Below are 25,502 nucleotides of genomic sequence, written 5' to 3'. Positions count from 1 at the left end.
TTACGCAATAAATTTCAAAGGAATTCGCCTCTTTGCACACCCCTGGTACAAATTGTCTTTTTTGTTTTTATTGAACACACTGTCATTTGACATTTAAAAATTAGATTATTTCTAAATTTGAAGTTTGGATTTGATTGCTTCTTGATTCTCTGAATTGATTTTTAAATATTTTAGTAAATATGGCAACTAAAAGTGTAGCCACAGCCACAGTAAGGGCTGTCCAACGAAAGCTGTTACCTTCGAGGGCAGCTTTAGTTTTGGTAAGTTTAGAAATTATTAACAATAAAGTCTATGATTAGTGATTACATAACCTCAATAATTTTACAGAAAATACTCTTTCCAGACACCTGCTGCCACTAAGAGAATAAAAGACATTTTGAAAGATAAAAATCAATACGTAAGTGAATCGATCATGTGAGAACAAGTACATTTTTTACGTATACTTCATTTCAGGTAGGGCTCAAAATTGGGGTTCGTCAAAGAGGATGTAATGGCTTATCTTATACCCTTGACTATGCTGAAAAGAAAGGTAATGTGTATCAGTGAACTACATATATAACGTGGACGTAAAAAGTTCTCGAATGGGACAATGTATCAAGATCGGGTAAAATTCACTAGTACTTTCTGATAAAAAAAAGAGAGTGTGATGAAACTCGCACCTAGAGAACGCCATGAATTTTTTCTCAAATAATGTAATACTTCTTTGATTGGTCTTTTTGGGTAGGCAATGTTAGTAATTCCCTGAGCCACCTAGACAGCATCATGGCTATCTGCAATCCGTCAGCCATTTCAGTAAGAAATTTATTCAAAATCTTCTCTATTTTGTCCCAAAATGAATGTTCAAAATGTTCACCATCCACTTCCTGTCTATAATGAAGTTTTCTTACAAATACATTTTACAAGTTGTGGAATGTTTCTGGGGTATTTTCACAAGTTATACTATACATTTCATTCAAGGGATATATCGTCGTTCGGACTGCAAAACCTCGTATCTGCATTTTTTTCCTAAATTAATATTTTTAATAAATTGGGATTCCAAGGGTGAAACGCGTATGTGTGCAAAATCTTGAAGCGCTTCGATATTCCTATAACGCCAAATATACTCGGTTCTTAACCGCGTATTTGAATATAGCGAACATAACCTCGTATTTGACGCAGTTCCACATGGTAACTTATAGTGACAGGTGTTTGTCGGTGTTTTGTGTTAAAATCAATAAACTGGTAAGTATTAAATATTACAATTTAATGATTAGAGGGAAGCTTAAGGCCGTATATGCGTGCAGTAGTGAACAAACTCGGTTTTATGCTTTTCATACAGTTTTATTTCCATTTTAAATTATTGCATCATATACGAGTTTTTGACCGAAAATGTTTTTGGTTTACATTGCAGATACTTGATTTTGCACAATAAAAAGTCAATAAAGCCTATTTATGTATGCGTTATACATTATGATTTTATGAGCAGTTGTGACAGGTTTTCATTTAAGATTAAAAAAAACTACAAAATATTAATTATTTTAATATTTTTGAATACTTGTGTACTGTAAACTGGACTAACTTTCAGTTAGTCTGCCGAAATAATGTTATTTTGACATTTATTTTGTCAATGACCTTACTATAGGGGCGCTTATTTGACTTTGCTCTAGCTGCTCATCCTCGAGTAAAATTATTTATCGGAAATATCAGCTTGAGTCTTGTTATGATTTGGACTCGTTTAAACTCCGTTGCGAAGGACGCAATAGGTACCTATAATGCCTTAATTTTCCTGATTTTTTTTTGAAAATATAATACAGCGAAAAATAATATTTTACGACCTAGATAACTGCGACCGGCAAAGGAATAAGAAGGGTATTCAATTTTTGAATATACATATTGCCAAATGTTTTAAACTTATTTAGATTTAAATATTTTAAGGGTGAAACATTTGGAAAGTGTGTATTTGAAAAAAAAACACCCTTCTGACGTCCTTCAAATTCTTTTGCCGGTCGCAGTTATCTTGGTCGTTTAAAACCTCTGGACTAAAATGTATTTTTATCGCTTGAGGAATTGTATTCCTCCATTCAATCAGGATACAAACTTTCGAAATAAAAAGTTACACTTTAGTCTAGAGGTTTATAATAAACTATTATTTTCAGAAGATGTCCTTACCAAGGGGAAAAGTTATGGTGCTTAAAGCATTAGAACAAATTCATGGTCAAGAGTGCCAGATGCCTGAAAATACCTTTGCTTGCGAAACGTCTTTACCCATTAACGAAATTTTCCCAGATATGGAGATTCCTAATTTTTACATTGATAACAATGTAATAATAGAAGAGGTTGTGGCGTTAAACAATTCAACAGTAGTTGAATTCGACAAAGACATTAAACAGCATCAAGACAAGAATGCAAACAACGAAGACGGAATTGAAAACCTAGATAACAATGAAGATAATGGAAATACATGTCACCCCGAAAATATTCCCCTTCGGGATGTAGAGAGTGACAACAACGACAGCGACCAAAACAGTGACAATGGCGAGAGTGACCAAAAAAATGATCCTGACTGTATTCAACTAGAAGATGAAAACGACACCATCCAAGAAGAACTGCAGGATAACGCAGCGGGATCCCAAAAGCAGGATAAGGAAAATAACACAAATAAACGAAAATATAACAAAAATAACTCAGATAGTGATATAGAAGACGATGAATTAGAAAATGAAGATAGAACTCAAGAAGAAACGAAGGAACCCTTAAAGAAAAAAGGGAAACTGGTTACCAGAGAAGAAAGAGCAAAAAACAAATATTTGCGAATGCGTGGAAAGTCATACAAAGGACTTAAGAAGGACACAGATGGTAAATATAAACTAATAAATGCAGTTGCTCCACGAAGTATTGGACAAACTTGTACTTCACAAAAGTGTCAAAAATCAAAGGTACTGAAATGTGGGATATTCACAGAAAGAGAAAGGGAAGAAATGTTTAAAAAGTTCTGGGAAGATTTAACGTGGGATATGAAAAGGACTTATATTAGCTCTCTTGTAGATACAGTCCCAGCAAAGAGAAAGAAAGCAGATTCAAGAAGAAATGAAACATTAATTTACAGTCTAAAAAGGGAAACTGAGAAACTAATAGTGTGCAAGAAAATGTTTCTTTCCACATTGGGAATAAAAGAATGGACTGTGAGAGAGTATAGTAGGAAGGCATTTGGAATGCATGTAGCTGTTGAAGAAAACTCAAATGACGCACGAACTAGACATTCTACTAAAGAAAAAAAGAAGGTCCTAGAGAATTTTTTAGATATTTTGCCAAAAATGCCATCGCATTATTGCCGCGCCTCAACCACAAAATTATACTTAGAGCCTGTGTTTCAAAGCAAAATGGACCTATACCGAGAATATGTGAAGTATTGTGAAAAGCAAGGACAATAGTCTTTTTCGGAAAAAATATTATTTGACTCTCTCAAGGAAAAAAACATTAAGTTATACCGTCCAAGGAAAGATCAATGCGACGTTTGCATTGGACATAAAGTTGGCAATATAGCTGATGACATCTATAGTTCTCATTTGCAAAGAAAGGATATGGCACGTTCTTCCAAGAAGAAGACAAAAAGGCTTGTCAAGAAAGTGATAGAAAGTTATTAGTATTAATAGTTGACGTACAAGCTGTTAAGCTAGCCCCTGTACTTAAAGCAAGTGCAATATACTACAAAACAAAACTCTGTGTGCATAATTATACCATTTACAACTTATTTGATGGAGAAGTGACGTGTTATTTATGGGATGAGAGCCATGGAGGCCTTGAGGCCAGTATCTTTGCGACAATGTTGTCTGATCACCTCCAGAATTATGTTTCAAAGTTTGCTGGTACAAAAGAAATAATTATTTACAGTGACGGATGTGGCTACCAAAACAAGAACTGTATATTATCGAATGCTCTTCTTAAATTTTCAGTTGAAAACCAAATAATAATATATCAAAAGTTTTTTGAAAAAGGGCATAGTCAGATGGAAGTGGATTCGGTTCACAGCACGTTGGACAGAAAACTAAAAAACAGAGACATTTATTTGCCTACCGATTATATAAATGTTTGCCGCGAAGCTCGTCATAAAAATCCATACAACGTAAAATATATGCATTATGATGATTTTAAAGATTTTTCTAAAATTGACCTATAAGACCTGGTTACAAAGCCGGAGATCCTAAAGTTTCGGAACTTCATGGTCTAATGTACCTTCCTGCCGGTGAAATAAAATACAAAATCAATTATAATGATATCTGGACAGAGTTTCCTAAAAGACCAAGGAGTGGAAATTATACAGTTACTCAGCTTTATAAAACTCGACCAAAAATTAAGACCGAAAAGTACAATCACTTACAATCTTTAAAAATGGTGCTAGATAAGCAGTTTTGGATATTTTATGACGATCTTCCACACTAATAGTGTTATTAATTTACATTTACGATTATGTTTACCTATATTTATCCAAAGAAATTTGTTTTTTGTTTACAGGTTCACGGAATCACCTTTTTTCTCTTAATAATAACCATTTAGTTTGCTTGTGCCAGAACACGTATGTCGTTAAACAGTTTAAGAGTTTTTGTTCAAAACCTCGTAAGTTTTGTTAATTCGGAAAAAAATTGTTTTGATATTTGCGTTTCAATGAAACTAATTATAAAAGCCAAAGTAAGTTTATTTTGTTTCATTTAAAGCAAAATCTGTAGGTATTTGAATTTCAGTTCGAAAAAAAATCAAATTTATTGCTCTCCTGTAAAATTATTTAAAACGCAGATACGAGGTTTTGCAGTCCAGACGACGATATATTTATTCATAAATGGGTAACCCCTGTTGGTAATAAAATGTATGAAATACATACTAATTCTGATACTAATATTGACCCTGAAATTGAAAATCTAGAGAATGTTAATATGATAATGATATATGTTAAAGCCAATGTAAACTTGATTTGAGGGTTGCAGTAGATGTACTGAATAAGTGAACTACCAGGAACATAGTTTGCTTGCCGCATCTCTTTAGAAATCAGACTAAAGAGAGATAACTTAGTGAAAATGGACACGAAACAACTCAGTGTCTGTTGTGTTTTACTATATTGAAATCAATTTTTCGACACATGCTATGTAAAAAACTTGTGCAATAGTTTTATAATATCCCATGTGAATTTTCTGATTGATTCGGCCGTTATCTTATGAAGATCCAATTCAATTATTGATCTAACTAATAAGCATAGAGCAATTTCAAAGTACTGCAAGTGAAATGACTAGATGACCGAATAATGAAGCTGAACACTTCAAGGGATTTACAAGTTAGGCTGTCATTTCAGTTCTCAGTTCAGAATAACGTCACACATTTCATTGAGTTTTGTTAGTGGTGAGGAGCTAATTGAAAAAGGGTACAGTTTAGGAGTGGAAGATTTGGAAAATGTTACACCAAGAGTGTAAGAAGATCTTGTAAGAATTTTAAGTTGGTAATAACTCATTGATGTACAATGTGAAAAATAAAGGTTCTGTATAGGAATCTTGTGGAACTCTATGGGGAACATCAATCGCTTGTGATATAACATTTCAAGATTTCCAATCTTGAAACTCTTTGTGATGACAAAAACCTTCTAATCCCTGATAGGAATGGTTTTCTAATACCTAAGACATTAAGCTTCTTGTATAGAAGGATGTTTGTTTAAAGGTGGTTGACAATGTTTCATGGTGTATTTCATTAGTTCGGACTTCCATTGTCTAATAGTCTAATATAATGTAAATTAATTTGATAACCCTGAAAAAAATCAAAAAGATTACCCGAAAATAACAATTTTATTAAAAAAAACTGAAATTACAAAGAAATAACGTACAACAACAACCAAACAAATAAAAATTGAAATATTAATAAAAGCTGAAAAAATTGAAAAAATTAAAAATATTATCAACAAAAAATGAAAAAATGAAAATTAAAAGATTTCAAACCAAGTTATGTCACAAAGTTTCGATTGTTAGTATCCACAATCGTCTTCGGGTGATAACTGGACTTATTCCTCCGAGATCTGACTATTTATGGGTCATTCAAGTTCTTTCACCTATCTCCCTCTTTCCGCTTCATTGGTTTTGGCGGGAGATGACCGTTTGGCGGGTGTTGGTCGTTTTTCGCTTGATTAGAGGTTTCAATATGTTACGTTACGTAACCATATGTTACAAAATTTGATTTCTTTCATATACTATATTGTGTAGCTTTCCTGTGAATGACATCCGATTCAATTCCATGACGAATGTTTGGCGTACAAATTGAGAAGAAAAAAGTGTGTTTGGTATAATTCAATGTTCATATAAAAGTAGTTGTTTTCAAAAATATATTTTCTTTCATGCAATTCAGATGTTTCGAAAGGGCCTTTTTCCAGTTTCTGTGCATGATCTACACATTTTTGTAGAGTTCCTTTCGAAATTCTTTTGTTTTCTCCTTTCTTTGCCAGTTTACCACATTTTTGTCTATAGATGGAGGAAGGAGTTGAAAGCCAAAACATTTCCAATTTTTTTTAGTTTCAAGGAAATTACTGTTTTTGTATCCAATGTATATAGGATTCATAATTCAAATAAATATCTCATATTAGGAATGAACCCACACAAACCAGATTCCCAAACATGAAAAAATTCCTCTCTAAATGTTTATTTTATAACATTCCCGTATTTTTGTGATATGATATATATTTGTATTATCTGTAACTTAACTACGTCTCTGAAAGAAAAAATTAATTTGAATTTGAGGCTAGATGTTGCAATCAGTCATGTGTTGTGACAATTTTCATACCCGAAAGGTTCTCTGAAAGAAAAAATCAATTTTAATTTGAGGCTAGATGTTGCAGTCAGGAAGAGCCTTATCACTTCCTCTAGAGCGGGACATCTGGTGAATCTGCGTTGTATCGAATTTTAGAGCAGCAGAAGCAGTTATAGCTGACACATGCCCTCATATGGGAAGGTTGTTGTAATCATTAGGGTGGGAATCTTGCATCCACTAACTGTGGATTTACCTACCTACATAACTTATTTCATCTCACCTTTCAGGTAGCATAACAAACAATAATGATAATAATAATAATAATGATAAGCCTTTTATTCCAATTCAATCATATACATGATGCCAGAAATTACTTTTCGACAACGTCTAGTCAGGTGAATTTTGAAACAGCTTAATATCAACAAGAAGTCTGCCTGGTCCTGATGAAGTCCCCGCCATCGTACTTAAAAAATGCGCAAATGAACTCGCACCAGTATTTTGCAGGGGTTTTTCCTTCTGTTTGAAATATTGCTCGCGTTTAGCCTATTCCCAAAAAGGGCAAGAAAAATCTTCCAAATAACTATAAGATCAGTCGCTTTGCTATCAGTGATATCAAAGTTCATGGAGAAAGCCGTAAACCTCTATATCCTTGAATATTTGGAAGGCTTTAACATCTTGAATGATCATCAATATGGCTTTCGGAAACAAATATCAACAGGCGACCTTTTATCGTATGTCACCCATATTTGGAATAACGCGATCAAGAAACATGGAGAGTCAAGAGCTGTTGTGCTTGATATTGAAGATTCCAATATATTAAATTGCTGACAGTAGCACATTTCTCTTGTAATTCCTTTTGGAATCCAGGACATTGGTTGCTGATGCACATCTTCACCGGCAGCAGGAGGTTGCATATCTTGATGAGGATCTAGAAGTGATTTCAAATTAGGGTGAAACTAACCAGATTCAATCCAATGCCACAAAAACCCAGGACAGTCAATTCCACTGTCTGCTTCTATAAAATTGTTGGCACAATCATGTCGCTGGAATTGCAAAGAATGCTTCTCAAAAACTTAGAACACTGTTCCGAACCAGAAAACTGTACACACCTCAGCAACTTTTGATGATGTATAAAGCTCAGATCAGACCTTATTTGGAGTATTGTTCACATGTATGGAGCTCCGCCCCTAAGCATACTCTGAAGCTGCTGGATTCCATTGTGAAAAGAGCCATCCGTCTGATTGGAGACGTGAATATTACTTGCAACCTTGATAGTCTGGAACATCGAAGAAAGGTTGGGGATTTGTCTCTCTTCCATAGATACTTTTACGGGAAGCGTTCGAGTGACTTGGCACATTTGACTCCACCAAGAGCGGTACATATCAGACATACCCGAGGGACTGTGGCTGCTCATCGTTATGAGGTTCAACTCCATACACATAATCATAATCTTTATTTCATCCACAAAATTCATACACGAATGTAAACAATAGAAATTACTTACATCCTGCAAGAAATATATCGGACTAGTCAGCTACATAAAAAAGTAATACAAAAGACAAATGTAAAGTTTTGTCATAACACATTAAAATGTATAGAATGTATAAAGTAAATAAAATGTATACCACAGCCATTATATTAATATGTAATCATCTTAGAATTTAAGGAATTCATCCACCGTGTAGAAATATATTGCTGTAGAGAAACAAATGCAAATGAGATTTAAACCTCATTTTACTAGTATTCGTATCAATAAAAGTTTTTATTTTATTGAATCATTTTATGCCCATATAATTTGGTGAGTTTTTGCTCATTGATAATCTTGAAAATAATTCATGAATGTAATCTTTTTGACGTGTATTATGCCCATGAATGTCACTATTCGTGACAAACATAAATTCATTTTCTTTCACATACATTATCAATTGGAATATGTAAAGGCATGGAAGTGTCAGGACTTGAATCTGATGGAATAGAGGTTTACAAGTTTCTCGTGGGTGAGCTCTGAATATTGCTCTCAATACTTTTTTCTGTGAAATGAATGCCTTACCAATTTATGCTGAAGAGACCCAGAATAACAAGCCATACTGCAACACTGATTGCGCCAATCCAAAATAAATTAACCTTGAGACTTTGATAGAGACAGTTTCTCTGAGATTTTTTATTATATATGAGATGGTGCTTAGCTTTGAACATACTCGAACTTTACTGCTTGAGAACGTTATCTATATATATATATATATATATATATATATATATATATATATATATATATATATATATATATTCTCCGAAATAACAATTCCATTTGGAAAAAAACGAAGAACAGCATTTTTGGTTTTCCCCGTATAACTCGAGAAGGGCGAGGGTCCCCAAAAAATTGTCTTCAACCATTGTGTTGTTCCTGATGACAGTTATCTTTTTTCCCATTTAATCATCTTCGTATCTGTTACAGTTTAGAATATAGCAATGTTTACCACATGGTAAAAGAAATGGCCTGTGTATACACACAAACTGACTTTAATTATTAAGTGATATTGTTTAATTCAAATGTATTTTTTACGACTTATACTGATTTCATTGGTTAAATGAAACTGTCAACAAGATATTTTCTTATGATAATAAAGTATATATTCTCCGTTTCTCTCATTATGTATATACATACATATTTGTTTCCCACCTCATATTTGAGTCAACATATAATCCTGAAAATTTGGCATTTTCAGAAGGTTCCATTATGTTGCTGTTGAATGAAATTATAAGATAATCAACAGACCTTAACTGTCTTGAAGATAATTTTAAACATATATTTTCCCATATCTACAATTAAACAATACTTGTTGAAGAACAAGAAGATAGCTACTTTTATAACCAGCTTTTTTAAAATTCTGATCTAATCTATTAGTTTATCTTGGTTCATATGGAAGGACAATAAATCAAATAACCAATAAAATAATTCCTTTTTGAAAGATAGAGAATTTACATGCATATTTTACCAATTAAGTTGGCATCACCAGAAATTGATCTGAATTATGTTGAGAAAAGGATGACAGTTCTGGTGTGTGAGAAAAGTATGTGAAGTCAGCTAGATGGTTTGTTGGCTCAGAAAACAAAAGTTAGATCAGTGAGGGGTTGATATCTCCCATTTTTGTGCCAATATAAATTGCAAAACATTGTCCAGCTGAATCCACTCCATTTCATTATATTTTTTAAAGCACATTGTCTATTGTTTGATTGTGTTGGACAATGTTTCTTGTTAATGGTTTGACTTCCATTGTGTAAAAATGTTAAAAGATGTGAAATTTGAGAGAAGATAAATGAATTAAGAAAAATAAGAATATCAGAATTTAAGTGTGCCTATAGCATTAAGCAGTTACCAAATAATAACTTCTGAAAATTAGTGAAATTCCATTCCAATGTCACATCGAGAAGCATTAATAAATGTTTACATTTTTCAGATAAAATGGATGAAGAAGTTGTTCAAGACGGAGTAAGAGTTTTCATTGATAAAAAGGCTCAATTAACATTATTAGGAACAGAAATGGATTATGTTGAGAACAAGCTCAGTTCTGAGTTTGTATTCAATAATCCCAATATAAAAGGAACTTGTGGATGTGGAGAATCTTTCAGTGTATGAAGAAATTGAATAGTTTTGAATTGAATTGTATCATGTTGATTCCAAAAGTTGTTTTTGCAGTTTTAATAGGAGTAATTTATATATAAGAATACTTTTTGGAGCTTTATCATCTTTTAGAACTATCATTATGGAATAACTGTTATTTATTTTGATTTTAAAAGACATGTACAAAGTATATTACAAAAATATATAGTTATATTACTGATTATTATTTTCCTTCATTAACTACACTAATCTAAAATATAATCTAAAGTAGTTTTGGTTGCATTTTAAGAGCAGTCATGTCAAGAATTTTAGCATTTTCCACCTGCGGAGTTGGCAGATTCTGCCATTGTTTTTTTGCTTCGTCGGGAAGGTTTCCTCTATAATCTGAAAAGGAAGGAGAAAGTAATCAGTGGAGGTAATGATTTTTTCAGAAAGGACAATTACTAGTAAACAAATTTTTTGCATTGAATACATAACATGTATATATAAAATCACCTGAAAAATTTTTCCTGTCAATAGTTGGCTACAATCATCTTTACCTGTCGCAAGTAACAGTTTATTTCAACATAAATGTAAATATTAAGTAGTGTCCGACCGAAAGTTCGGTTTCGTTCGAGTTTCGGCAAAAAAACGGGTTTCGGTGGCACACCTGCCGAAACTACGACCGAAACTGCATTCGGGAGTTCTTGCGCTGTGATCGGTAATGTTCGGCGCGTTGAATTTCATACAAGCGACGAATACATTTTGCCGCGTCAACGTGCCTAATCATGTGACTCACTTTGTGATTTACTTTATTACATAAATATTGTGATATTAGGTAACAACTTAAATGAGTAATTTTATGTTCAATATTTTTGAAAAGCTATTAATTATATTCAAAAGAAGAATCTACACCTATTCAAATAAACACCTCACCTATTTTAAGTATTTTTAATGTGCAAATAAGGGGATGTTATGTTATGTTGATTATCAATAAGTGAAAATGTCGAACACTGCATAACATTGTGATTTAAAGATACAAAAATAAAGACTGACTGATTATAATAACGTTTTCTTTATTTTTCCATCAAAACATAATCCTTGTAAGAAAGTTTCGGTTTCGGCCGGAACTGAGACCGTTGCCGAAATTCGGTTTCGGTCATAAAAACCAGTTTCGGTCGGACACTAAATTAGGTGATTAATTGACTGGAGAATAGACGAACATTTCTGTATTATTTTGATTTATTTTGGAGATGAAAAGCCATTTTTTGTGAACTTTTGATTAATGGTCATCAATTAGATCTTCGATGATAATTCATATTTCTTGATCTCAAGGAAAATATTGAGCCTTGGTATTGTTTTATAAGAAAAATTCTCAATAGTTCCTCATGAAAAGTGAACAAAATTCGTGAATTATTAGTTGTATAATATAGTTCTTTGTTATCACTTATTCATATGCAAAGTTTATTGGAAGCTGGTTGTTTATATTTTTAGGGTATCATTTATGTAACGTAACGTAATTTGGTAGCTATTCGCCGCACTGAGGGCGTGAAAGGCCTGTTGGTCACCCTGTAATCCATCACACATTAGATACGAGACGCTTGTTGTCTCGCCAACGTGATTGTAGCCTTCATTTCGTGTACCTGCGGTTCAATCTTCCAGACCGTAAGGCTGAGATTTCGTCCCGACTTTACGGCTCGTTCGGAAAGTGATTGAACGGCGCTGTATACGGGGTTAATTTGCCAGATGTCAGGCTCTTATGTAAGAACTTTATGAACCTCTGCATGCAAAAAAGCCAGTTCCTGTGTCTTCTGCTTAGTAGAGAAAAAGTCTATAAAGGGCACTACCTCACTTTTGAAAATAGAATGTATAAATTGAAATTATTTTATTAGTGTAAGCAGTCTAAACTACTGTTAACTGGTATATTGAATGAAATTCAAAATATTAACCTCTTCTGGCTATCCTACATATCTCTACTGTTAGGGTAAAAGTTCTTATGTAAAAATTGTGCATTTAACAGGACAACACAAAAACCGACTATCTCCCTATGATTCAGTATAATTTCATATTTTCTTCCCATCTGCTGTTTCCATAAAATATAATCTAAGGTAATAAATCAGTTTTTATGAAAGGATATCTCAGTTCTAACTTCATCAAGGTTGACGGATTGGATCATTTAATCGCGGACAGCGAGATTGAATTTTCAATTCAAGATTAACTTCGTATAGAGCTGTTAAAATGTGTTTTTCCGTTAATCAGCTGCATCCATACCTCTTGCAGGTGGCCTCAATATAAACTTCAGACGAAAAATCTATAAATAATGAATTATTACTTTACCTTTGTATGCATGTAAACTCATACGAGAATTTCAAACTCCTGTGCCACAATCAATGAGTATTTATATACAAATATATAATGCATAAATAATGCAGTCAAATGTTTGGTTCTACAGAGTAGGCCAAATTGGACACTTTTGAAGGGAAACTCCTGTTCTCAAACTGAATAGATGAAAACTGATGGCTGTGCCTGAGGGTCAAATTTTATGACAAACTTAATGGTGAAAACCGCATATCAATATCTATCATCATTTCTGAGTTACAGCATGCTTTTCAAAAATGTGCATTTTCGAAAAGTTGCCGTAACTTTTTTCCAGTCAAAACGCTTTTCAATTAGTAGTTTTTGTTCAATTTTCAAACACATTCGCGATGAAGTATTATACGAATCAAACAGGGATAAGGAGTTGGAAGAAATTGTCGTTTTAAGAGCTGTTGAAAATAATCCCAAATCGTCAACCCGAAATTTGAAAATATTGTAACGAATTAACTGTCCTAAACAAATTTATTTTTACAATATTTCACTTTCACAACTAATTTATATACAACACTTAGCTTAATTTATCTCCACTAATTTATCTTCACCGCTCGATTCGCTCTCTAGATACAGACTCTCCTCGGGACGGAGAGCGACCTTTTTATACCGTCAACGAACGTTCCGGATCTCTCTGCGGATTTTGGGACCCATCCGGACCTTTCGCGTTGTTTCGCGATGCGTCATGCGTTTGCTGACTGGGACATCGGTCAGGGCCAGCTTCAGATTTATTATAATATCAACAGGCCTACCAAAAACTAACGTTAGGAGGATTTGGAAAAAACAAAAATTCAAACCATACAGGACCAGAAAAGTTCATCAACTCAGATCAGGAGATTTTGAAAGCCACATGGCTTTTTGTGCATGGCTTTTTTGCCAGTGGTTCCTGGAAAGTTGTAACCACGTAAGTGATTTTTCGTAAAATTGTATTTAGACAGACGATGCTATGTGAGCAGTTCCGGCATTTTCAACCGCTAAAATTCTTGTACTTGGGCACAACAAAATCCTCATTCTATTGTGGAGCAGAGAAGCCAAGGAAGATTTTGATTTAGTTTAGGGTAGAATTATCGGCCCGTTAATTTATAATGACGTTCATTTATAATGACATTCACAACACTGCAAAGGGGAATGTTCCTCAATTTGAGTTATTACAGCAAATGCAAGTTTGAACAAAATAAAGTTGAGTTTAATTCAAGAGTTTTTCAAATTCAATTCGAAAAGTATTCAAATTAATGTTTCAAATGTTGGGTTTTAGTTTTTAAAGGGATTTGTTTCTAATTCACATATTGGCAACAGCGCCTATATCAAGTTGGAATAATGTATACGTACCTAGATATTCTACTTTAAAAAAGGAAAATTATCTTTAGAAATCAACAATCAAGGCAAAATATAAATTACCGTTCAATACCACCTCCACAAGCCACATAAACAACAGTTGTTTTGTTATTTATTTATATAGAGGAAGATAGGTTAGGTGCACAAAATGTCTCGGAACTCGGAACATAAGTAAACAGAACAGCACACCTCTGAAATATGTCATCTTTGTTTGTCTCATACAGGTAACAGATTCATTGTCCTTTATTAGCTATAACCGATGTTGCCAAATGGTGAAATAGAAATGAATTCATTTAAATGCAGAATGCATTATTTCATTCCTCTTTTTTAAGTATTTAAATAATTTTTTAAAGAAAAAGGTTGAAATGATAAGTTTAAAATGCGTTGTTTTAGAGCTCTGTTATGAAAACTACTTGACTTTCGTCAGGAGGAACATTCCCCATTGTCACCAATTTTTCAGCTGCAAATTTTGGTAATAATTGGATAGCCAACTAAGGACCCAACCGTTGGCCGGCCAGGTCACCGGACCTAACTTCTATGGACTTTTACCTCTAGGGAAGGTTGAAAGATCTTATTTTCAAATTGCCGATCAATTCTAGATACGAATTGAAAGCGGTAGTGATGCAAAGTTTTGCTTCTCTCACTCCTATTGAACTATTTATTCGGCAAAAATCGTTCACAAACGGTGTCGCCTGTGTGTAGGTGACATTTCGAGCACCTTCTCTGAAGGAATATATTTCATTCTTTGTCATTATTATTATTATTATTGTTGAAGTTTTATTTATTAGTAGTAAATAAAGTATAAGTTTTATTGTAACTATGCGTTTAAATTACTGCTGTGAAAAACTTTTTCAACATTTGATAGCTACTACTGAACAATTTCTGTTTTATCATTGCTTCGTCCAAAGCCTACTTGATCAAAGTGTGCATTTCAAAGTCTACATGAAAAAAATCTAAAACCCTGTATATCAAAAATGACTCTAGGCAAAACATCAAGTGTGCTTCATTTTTGAAAAGGTAAAATTAAGCTCTACTGAGGTGTCTACTTAAAAAAATAGTTTTCCATCAATAACTATTGATGTCTCATTTGAAAAAACCAGGTTTTTACACCTTTGATTTCTACTTAAAAAGTGCTTTGGAAATGTTTCCATAGAAACAAGAAATTTTTGACAGGAAAAAAGTTATAGCAACTGTAACATGCTGTAACTTAGAAATGATGATAGATATCGATATGCGGTTTCCACCATTGAGTTTGTCATAAAATTTGACCCTTAGACACAGTCATCAGTTTGAAAACAGGAGTTTGTCTTTGAAAGTGTCCAATTTGGTGCACTCTGTACATATCATATTTCAATTCAAGAAACAGTTTTTTGAGACACGCATGAAAAAGCTTTTAAATAGCAAAACACTTGTTGCATTTTTGTAAAACTGTTCAGCTGAAAATGTAACAATAAAGTGTTTCTTTAATATGTTATGGATTTTCATCGCATAAAATATTTCGATGTAATAATTGTTTATTTTATGTTTATGCTAAGAGTGAATGTTAATGAGAAAATATTCTATTCATGGCAATTGATACCTACGTAAAGTTCTAAGAATTCTACAATGTCTTTCACAAGTTGACTTATTTCCAGCTAATTTCAAATACTCACCTTCAGATTGAATAAGATTATACTTTTTCATGTACTGAACACTAGCTAATGAAAATTCTGGACGAGCAGTCATAATTCCATGTTGTTTATCATTTTCTGGAGATTTTTCTTGTTTGTGTGATAATCTAGCAAGTTGATCATCTGGTAAATATTTCATTAGTAATTGTTTGACAGCAAAACTGATTTCAGTGGGATTGTAGTTTTTTTCATCGTGTTCTACACTGAAAAACAATTTTATTAGCTTTAACTATTGTATTTCATTTATGGAATTTACCTTGTAGAACTCTCAAAGTCATCCATTGGCCCTATGGTAACACCAATATTTTTTAAGTGCTTAAGGGTCGCCTCTCTAACTCTATGAATAGTTCTATTGCTTTTAATTGCATTCCTATCACTTTTCATTTCTTGTTTGTAAACTAAGTCATCTCTTGTTTCAATCTGGGCTTTTTTTAAAATGTTATTCACTTGATCCTATTAAACAAATGATTAAGAATAAAAAAAATATTTTGATTACAATTTACCATTAGGTTGTTGTAAAACGTGGCACTTATTTCAGAAGCAGACACTTCATCGCTAAAAAAAAAACTGTATTGAATATAGGATGTTTATACAAACATAAATATGTAATTATTCTTTTTAGGCTGTTATCCAAATATATTGAATAGAATGATTTTTGAAAATGTGTACTGGACGGATGTATGACGGATCTGATTCAATCAATAAAAAAATCATGTTGATAAGTAACCCTTACAATTTCAGAATAATATTTGGAGAACATATTGAACTTTGAATAGAGCAGTCAATAATTTCATCCAACTACAAGTAATATTTTCATAGGTTAAAAACACAAAAACGCAAACTATGAAGTATAGAAGGAACAGAACCCCAACCAATTGAAGCAATTTATTAATATTCCTAGTTGAATTTATAATATTCCCTATCGTTTTACTTTCATTTCTCCTGCAGCTCTGGATACTCCTCTACAGCGATTTCATATGTTGAAGCATTGAAGGATATAGTGGTCGTTAGCAAAGATACAGTGGTCATTAGCAAATTCATTAATTTTTTATGCCCTGAAAAATTTGTTGAAAGTGACTTATCTGGTTTCGAAACTAAACGACTCATTTATGTACAATAAAAATACCCCTAATACTGAACTTTGAGACAACCTGTGTTTTATACATGTCTCAGCAACAGCAAAACATCATGATGAATTTTCAGAAAATTGTGAAATAAATTTTGAACTCGAAGAGTATATCACACTTATAATAGACAATAGCTCCTTACAAAGAGTAAAAGAAAGAAGAATCATATTTTTTAGTTCATCAGGAGATGACTGTTGACAGCTTGATGATGCTAACTTGGTTAACGAAATGCGCTTCGCAAGAGAGTATTTTGGTCTTCGGAATTTTTTAGGCTCTTCTTCAAGACTTGTTGAACGGAAAAAATTTGTTTTTCGCAAAACAACTGTGGTTGTGTTTCAACTGAGTCCCTATATGTTCTCTTTATAATCACGACAATAACTTTCCCTGTCGGCAGGCAATATCATGATATCCCTATTATTATTGAAAATTTTCTGTGCCTCTCTTTCTCCTCATGTTATGTTAGCCTTGGGTGGTTTTGCACCCAGTTGACTTCCGGATGTTTCGATGCGGATTTCCTCGGCAATGTCGTTAGGCAAAAAGTAAGAACCTCTAGGGAACTTTAGCTGGAGTTATAGTGAAGTTTATACCTTCAGCAAGTATGCTGAATTTGTCTTCTAAAAGTGTCAGATCAGCAGTGGATAGTTAGTTCTCTTGGTTGGGAAAACCTAAAATTACTCTATTCTAAACTCTGTTCTACGTGTAGAGTTTATTAGTATGACTATGCCAGTGTCCAGTAGAGTTTATTTGGAAATTAACTGCCCCCATCAGTTTCTTCCCAAAAAAATCAGAATGAAAAGTTCAATCTTTCAGTCATAAATGATTCATCTACCACATCAATTAAAAAGCCTTAGAGGCAAAAAAGAAGAGAAAAGAGAAATTGTCAAAAGTTCACAAGTATAAATGTCCTTAAAATAATTTACTAACTAACGGGTTCATCCCGTTATTTACAAATTAAAAAGAACTATATGTAAATCACAGAAAAAGAAAATATAGCTACATTGAAATACATTCTGCAACTCATCAGGAAATGAGTACAGTAATACTCTTGGGATATGACTGTTATAGCAGCAGTACTTTAAAAACCTAATCTGTATAGTATCGATTCTATTAATATGCACCTGATAAAAAGGTGATTAAATGGGAGGAGCATAATTTGGAAAGGATTGAATTATAGCAATATACCTACAATAAGTGGTTTGATGATAGTTGCATGTATACACCCTCGAAAAGGTTCAAAGGGAATAATATAAAACAAAGTCGCTTCCCACTGTCGGTCCCTATGTATGCTTAGATCTTTAAAACTATGCAATGAATTTTGATGCGAGTTTTTTTAATAGATAGAGTGATTCAAGACAAAGGTTTATATGTATATAACATGCATAATGTGGTAGAGAAACACTGATAATTTTAGAGGTTTCTAATGTGATGTAAATAAACACATTTTCTTGCGCTTCCATAGCAAACATTAGCTGAACCCTACGAGAAATAATGGCTTATTTATGAAGCGATTTTAAGCAATACAGCATTAATACTTATCCGATTAAGTACTGTGAAATACATTGTGCATTTATTATAGATCAATACGGCCCTTTACATCATGTAATTCAAATGAATAGTTTTCGAAGATATTACAGATTTGAAATTCAGGAACATAGCGGTTGCGGCGGTGCCGGCCGGGGAGCCGGCGGCGCGTGCCTATAAATAGCGCGTCGGAGGCCGCGCTTCGCACTATAGCACTTTATGATTAGCAGCGATGCATGTGTTTATATGTTTATTTAGTATTAGCATTGCACCTGTGCGGAGCCGGTAGCTAGTATTTTATAAAAACTTGTATAGCAAAACACAAGTCGCGGTTTTTGTAACAATAAACCTTATTAATGAATTTTAATATGGGTTTTCATCAAATATTGGCCAGTTCTATTCAATTGTGTTATTGGGCATTGATGATTTGATAGCGTCTGATAGTGAAGAAAGCTTGTATTATTTACAAATGTGTAATTAATTTTTGTGGTGTATTGTCAAGATATAATGCCAAAGTTCAGATCTTCACATTTATTAAAATTTGGTTCTTCTTTCTAATGGTGATTGTATTTCATTCCATGCTAGAAATCGCAGGTTAAAAAATGGAACCTCGATAATCCTTAGGTGACACAAGCTTCGACTTCTGAGGGTTTCCACTTGTAAGGATTGAATTTTCAAGAACATCTGTTCATCATGGAAATGAAACACACTCCAGAATAATTATTACTTGAGATTTTATGCTCCATATACTATGATGAAGAGTATGGTAACAATTGTAATATAGTATTGAGAGTTTTTTAATCAAAATTGAGGTTGAGCAGGTTCAACTGTTGATGTTAATTAACAACATATGATACATATGATTAACATACTCACTCAGAACTATCATAGTCATTCATGTTTATATTTATGCTAGGCTCAGGGCTAGGGCAAGACTCTTGTACTACAACAGGTTCTCCTAGATGCAAAGATCGATACATATTTTTATCATTTTTTTCTATTTCTCTATTACTAGTTCCATTATCAGATTCTGTAATTTCCTGTATTTTAGGTTCACAATTGATAAAATTTTGCTTTTGTTGGGGTCTTATTGCCACTTCAAAACTGGTCATCAAATCAATTGAAAATTTAGACAATCCGCGTTTTCTGGGACTGCAGTAGTTTTCTTGTCTAAAAGGTTCATTTTGTGTACTGGTTACACATTTTTCCCCAACATAGTCAACCTTTTGACGAACATCTTCAATTGGTTTCGTTTGATTTTGATCCCTGTTTAAGAGCAAAGCAACTTGACTCTGTAAAAGCAGAAGCTGTTCATTTTGTTGAGCAATGATTTTCAATAGGTCTTTAGTGCTGGGTTCGGAGTCATTACTGACTTTTGAAACAGAAGTTGTCTGAAGTTCACATGAATTATCAGTTTGTGTTTCAGTATCATTCCCTCTATCATACCGCTGATTTGTGGAATTATATACATTAGGAAAGTTGATATTTTTCATTTCTTGATTTTGATATTCAGGTACCTGTTCGATAGCTTTTCTAGTTCTGTCACTTTCTGTTAACCAGTAGTGGTCCCTAAATTGGTTTTTATACATTTTCTCACGATAATTCATATTCTCAACATTATCCAATTTTTTATCTTGTACTTCTTGTAAGTTTGTAGTATTCTTAAAAATTTCAGTCTCCTTCAACATATTTGAATATTGATTTCGTTTATAGTTGAAAATATCTGTTACAGAATCATTAGGACAATACCTTTCCTTTGTTGAATGTTTCTGCAGTTTTAAAAAGTCCTTGTATGTTTTAGGTAACTCATTTTCTTTATTCTTATCAAAGTTAACATTTCCATCAACTGTTTCATTACAATCATGACAAGAAATTTGTTGCTCGGCTTGTGTTTCCCTCTCCACTATTTCGTCTTTTTTTTTTGGAAAAGATGGCAATTCAATGATACTCAAATCAAGTTGTCTGCTAGGTACGTTCGCCATATAAATTTGTTCAAAAGCATTAGGAGTGCCGGCAAACAACTTTTGTTGTCCGTTTTTTACAGAATCCATAAAACATTTATTTTGTTGGTTCTGAAGCTCTTTCCTCGACACAAATGGTTCATAAGAGAGGGATGGTCTTTGCTGTAATGGTGGGCTTTCGAATCTGACTTGTTTTTTTAAAAATTGTGAAGAGTCTTGAGAACCCTTCAGTTGTTGATTTTGACCAATGAAAAATGGTCCTTTGCGAGGAAAGCTGAAATTATCTGCTGTAGATGTCAATATATTAGTTCCCTGTGATGAATTTTGTTGACTATTTTTCCATGCATTGTATGTATCAAAATCCTTAGACGAAGCACTAGGAGTGCAGACCATCGAAATTTCAGGAACAGTGGGTCCTATTAAGCACTAGAAAAAGCAAAATTATTTAACATATAACATAAAATACATATCCCACCTTTTCAATATTTGTTGGTGTAGGGGCTTTTCTAGGCATGTCATAAAAAGAATCCATTTGTTATGAAATATCCCTCTGTCCAAACGAATAAAATAATGTTTTTTTACTTCTAAAACTCCCTTCCTTCCTTCCTTCTTTATTTCTAAAACTTTTCAAAATTGTCAAGTGACAAACAGTTAACTAGTTAAGACTGCAGTGTTGCGAAATTTCGTACCGATGGCACTGGTCACGAGCGTCTTGCGATAGGTGGAACCTCAGAGTAACAAAAGACAATAGAGAGGCCTTTTCCATCCTTACATTGAAGGCAGCATAACTTTATTTGTTTACGGAAAGTAAGTTGGACCATAAAACAGTGGCGGTTGGTTTAGCTGATAATCGGAGGGATATTATATATTTATAAAATAAATCATTTCAGGTGAAAATGTATTCTGTTCAAATAGTTCCTACAGGAAATCTGATTTATTATTAATGATTATGGAAATAATACCAGTTTTTCTACCACCTACTAGATTTTTTTATGCATGGCTTTATAATAAAGCGCATGGTTTACTGGGTTTAAATTAAATTATTTCAAATGAACTAATTCATAACAATGATAAATGGTAATTGTTTCATAAAATCAGATGCAGAAATTTGTGATTTATTCTCAGAATTGATGAATAAGCGGTACGGTTTGTGAGGTCCGATATGAAGAATTTTCGATTAGAAATCATGAATATTTATAATTACGATTGAGGTTTGATATTATTATGTGATTTCATTCAAAATTGGTATCTAGGGGTCTTTGTGGACCGACATTATGAAAGGGGATATTTTTGATGTTTTTAATGATATTTTTTTTTTGATCTTATTCTCATAAATAAAATTTTTGAAACTAGGTTTATATTATTTCATCATTTGACATATCCCAACGAAAAAAATAAAATAATTTCTTATTGAATATTGTTTGTATGCAACTGGAGAGCCTCGTGCAAAGAAAGGAAAACCAAAACGGAAATCACATTTTTTTGTATGACGTAAGTTAGTTGTTGAGTGAGCAATAACAGATTTAACACCGGATGCACAAGAATAATTATTTAGTATACAAACTGAACATTGAGCAGAAAGTTTTTTAATCTGTTGATCACAGAATGAATATGACCTATGACACACATATGAAAAACATATTTTTTATTTTTGAATACAGTTTCTTTCATTTAAAATAATGATATTTTCGTAATTATGGAATTCGTTAGCAAGAATTATTGAAAAAAAAACATAATGTTGGTCCACAAAGACCCCTGGATACCAATTTTGAATAAAATCACATAATAATATGAAACCTCAATCGTAATTATAAATATTCATGATTTCTAATCGAAAAGTCTTTAAATCAGACCACACAAACCGTACCGCTTGTTCATCAAATCTGAGAATAAATCACAAATTCCTTCACGTATAGTCAGTGGGCATACTTGAAGACTGGCTATAAATCAAATCATCTAAAAGAACAATTCGTTCAGGCCAGTCTCAACACCCTACACAGTAGGTTAATGGACTGACACCTATCAGAAAACAACTACTCCCCTGGCTAATACCACGAAGGGCGTTGGATTATATCCGACAGGTGTCAGTGCAGGATTCTTCACTGAAGTTATTCCTGCATATGCTGTTGGCGATACAACTGCCGCAATAAATTTTCAATTATCGGAACACACTTGCAGACCGGTTTCGGGCTGTTTGGCCACTCGTCAGTGCAAGGTAGTGTATATCATCAACATAAAGTCGATGATTTCCGATAATTGAAAATCGAATTCCGTCAGAGTATCATTCCTCGAACTAAGCTGAAGACTACAACAAACAACAGGTTTGTCGTCGCTCCATCTGCCTGTGAACGAGGTAACCAACTGCATATCCAAATTTGCCCAATTCCTCGTAAAAGGAAAGAAATCTTTCACGTATAGTCAGTGGGCATACTTGAAGACTGGCTATAAATCAAATCATCTAAAAGAACAATTCGTTCAGGCCAGTCTCAACACCCTACACAGTAGGTTAATGGACTGACACCTATCAGAAAACAACTACTCCCCTGGCTAATACCACGAAGGGCGTTGGATTATATCCGACAGGTGTCAGTGCAGGATTCTTCACTGAAGTTATTCCTGCATATGCTGTTGGCGATACAACTGTCGCAATAAATTTTCAATTATCGCCTGAACGAATTGTTCTTTTAGATGATTTGATTTATAGCCAGTCTTCAAGTATGCCCACTGACTATACGTGAAAGATTTCTTTCCTTTTACGAGGAATTGGGCAAATTTGGATATGCAGTTGGTTACCTCGTTCACAGGCAGATGGAGCGACGACAAACCTGTTGTTTGTTGTAGTCTTCAGCTTAGTTCGAGGAATGATACTCTGACGGAATTCGATTTTCAATTATCGGAAATCATCGACTTTATGTTGATGATATACACTACCTTGCACTGACGAGTGGCCAAACAGCCCGAAACCGGTCTGCAAGTGTGTTCCGATAATTGAAAATTTATTGCGGCAGTTGTATCGCCAACAGCATATGCAGGAATAACTTCAGTGAAGAATCCTGCACTGACACCTGTCGGATATAATCCAACGCCCTTCGTGGTATTAGCCAGGGGAGTAGTTGTTTTCTGATAGGTGTCAGTCCATTAACCTACTGTGTAGGGTGTTGAGACTGGCCTGAACGAATTGTTCTTTTAGATGATTTGACAAATTCCTTCATCTGATTATATGAAGCAAAGTTCATTACTTTTGAAATTAAAACATTTATCATTGTTGTGAATTAGTTCATTTGAAATAGTTTAATTTTCACCCAGTAAACCATGCGCGCTTCATTTTATAAAGCCATACATAAATAAAAATCTAGGAGGTGGTAGAAAACCTGGCCTCATTTCAATAATCATTAATAATACATCAGATTTCCTTAGGAACTATTCGAAAAGAATACATTTTCACCTGAAATGATTTATTTTATAAATATAATAATATCCCTCCGACCATCAACTAAACCAACCGCGATTGTTTCATGGTCCAACTTACTTCAAATGCAAACAAACTCTCCATAACCTCTTATTACCAGCCATCCCCCCTTGCTCATAAGTTGTACAGAAAAGGATAGTCCGATACCCGCTTCAAAATACATGTATTGAATTGGTATAGGCATGGCAACTCTATGTCTCATTATTACTCTGAGGGTGGAACTGAGCTCCCGTGTTTTGAAGGGGGACAAATATCAATCCCATCTCCTGTGATGTAATTTGAAAATTGTGATTTTGAACTTAAAATTGGAATGTTATCCTATCTAACCCTAGCTAACCTAACCTTGTTCATCTCATTGTATTCGTTGTAGGTATATGTATTTACATGTATATGTATGCTGAAGTGTCACTCCGGGTGTACATCCGTTCGTCTTTGACATTATCACGACGTTTCGACTAGATCTCACTAACCTAGACTCGACCCGTTTGAAGCAAAAGTCGGTCGAAACAGTGCAAATAATATCTAGTGAATGGTTGAGTGGGGAGTGCGGTGCAAGGGGAAAACGAAGCGAACGACAGGTCCGAACACGAATTCAATGCCGCACTGTTTCCCGCGCGTTTTTGTTGTGTGCAGAACGCCATATTGGTTTTTTTTACCCAAAAGTAAGTATTTTTCTTTTGACATTAACGTTTATATTATCTGTTCTTTTTAAGTGAATGTATTGAGTTTGTGATTAGTATTACGCTTGTAGAACAAGGGATGATGATCATTTTTATTTTACCAAAAGTGGGGTTGGGGACGGTTGAAACATTTTTTGTGGGACTATCCCAACATTCAAGCCGTCTTCCGCAGAGAACAGATATACTTAATCCAGAAAATACTATTGAGTCTGTAGTTGTTCTATCTATATCTAATGAAAATTCATCTGAGGGTGAAACACCACCATTATCGCCTTCGCTTCTACCTGAAAAATTACAGTTGTTTCTCCAGACAACAGTTGAACAACAAGCTCTTTATGACTCACTAATTCAAAAAATTCAGGAGGTAAACGTTCATGAACCTAAAGGAACTATAAATACACCACCTAGACTTGACATCATCAGAATCTATGAAAAAATTTCACCAAGATCGTCTACGAGTGTACAAGCTACTAATGTTCGTATCGTCTTTACTCCGGAGACAGTCATTACCAAAAGCACCCCTAAGGAAATTTAATAAAGGATGAAAAACTAGAAAATCAATTATTTATACCTATACACCAGAAAAAGGAAGTAATATGAAAAGAGGATGAAGCAAAATTAAAACGGACCAAACCTGAGCAAGTTAAAAAAAGATTAGACGGAGAAAAGTCGAGAGAAAAATTTTAAAAGGAGAAAAAAATACTCAGCAGAACTCAGGAGAGAAAGAATGCTACTGTTTTGTTTGCTTGGCACAATATTCAGAGAGCAGATCGGGTGAAAAGTGGATTCAATGTACTTCGCTCACGAAGAATGCACAGAAGGTGGTCTTAGTTACGCTTGTCACAATTTTGACTCTGAATACTCTGATTAGTCCTAAACTAAAAGTTTTATATAAGTTTATTCTCAATGTTTATTTGATTTAAGAAGTGTTTTCTTTAGTTCATTTTGAATGCTTATTTGATTTAAAAAAGGTTTTCTTTTACTTTATTCAGAATGTTAATTTTATTATTAATTG

The 25,502-nt window shown here is 33.6% G+C and overlaps 2 protein-coding genes across 2 annotated transcripts; one reads left to right on the top strand and one right to left on the bottom strand.

Annotated features, from left to right (window-relative positions):
• Window positions 1-91: 91 nt before the first annotated feature.
• On the top strand, window positions 92-10,598 carry MagR (Iron-sulfur cluster assembly 1 homolog MagR). The gene is made up of 4 exons (XM_023166611.2): window positions 92-260; window positions 344-397; window positions 454-529; window positions 10,215-10,598. Exons 1-4 carry the CDS (start codon window positions 180-182, stop codon window positions 10,391-10,393), a joined length of 390 nt encoding a protein of 129 aa, XP_023022379.1. The 5' UTR covers window positions 92-179; the 3' UTR covers window positions 10,394-10,598.
• LOC111510674 (uncharacterized) lies at window positions 10,519-21,011 on the bottom strand. Its single transcript, XM_074172922.1, has 6 exons — window positions 20,814-21,011; window positions 19,254-20,764; window positions 16,233-16,284; window positions 15,986-16,182; window positions 15,712-15,932; window positions 10,519-10,762 (listed from the first exon to the last, which is right to left on the bottom strand). Exons 1-6 carry the CDS (start codon window positions 20,868-20,870, stop codon window positions 10,641-10,643), a joined length of 2,160 nt encoding a protein of 719 aa, XP_074029023.1. The 5' UTR covers window positions 20,871-21,011; the 3' UTR covers window positions 10,519-10,640.
• Window positions 21,012-25,502: the final 4,491 nt, after the last annotated feature.

The sequence above is a fragment of the Leptinotarsa decemlineata genome, unplaced genomic scaffold, assembly GCF_025532065.1.
Source record: "Leptinotarsa decemlineata unplaced genomic scaffold, Ldec_3_MD MMD2_tig00000199_RagTag_RagTag, whole genome shotgun sequence".
Taxonomy (NCBI): Eukaryota; Metazoa; Arthropoda; class Insecta; order Coleoptera; family Chrysomelidae; genus Leptinotarsa; species Leptinotarsa decemlineata.
This window is presented reverse-complemented; position numbering and strand designations above follow the sequence as displayed.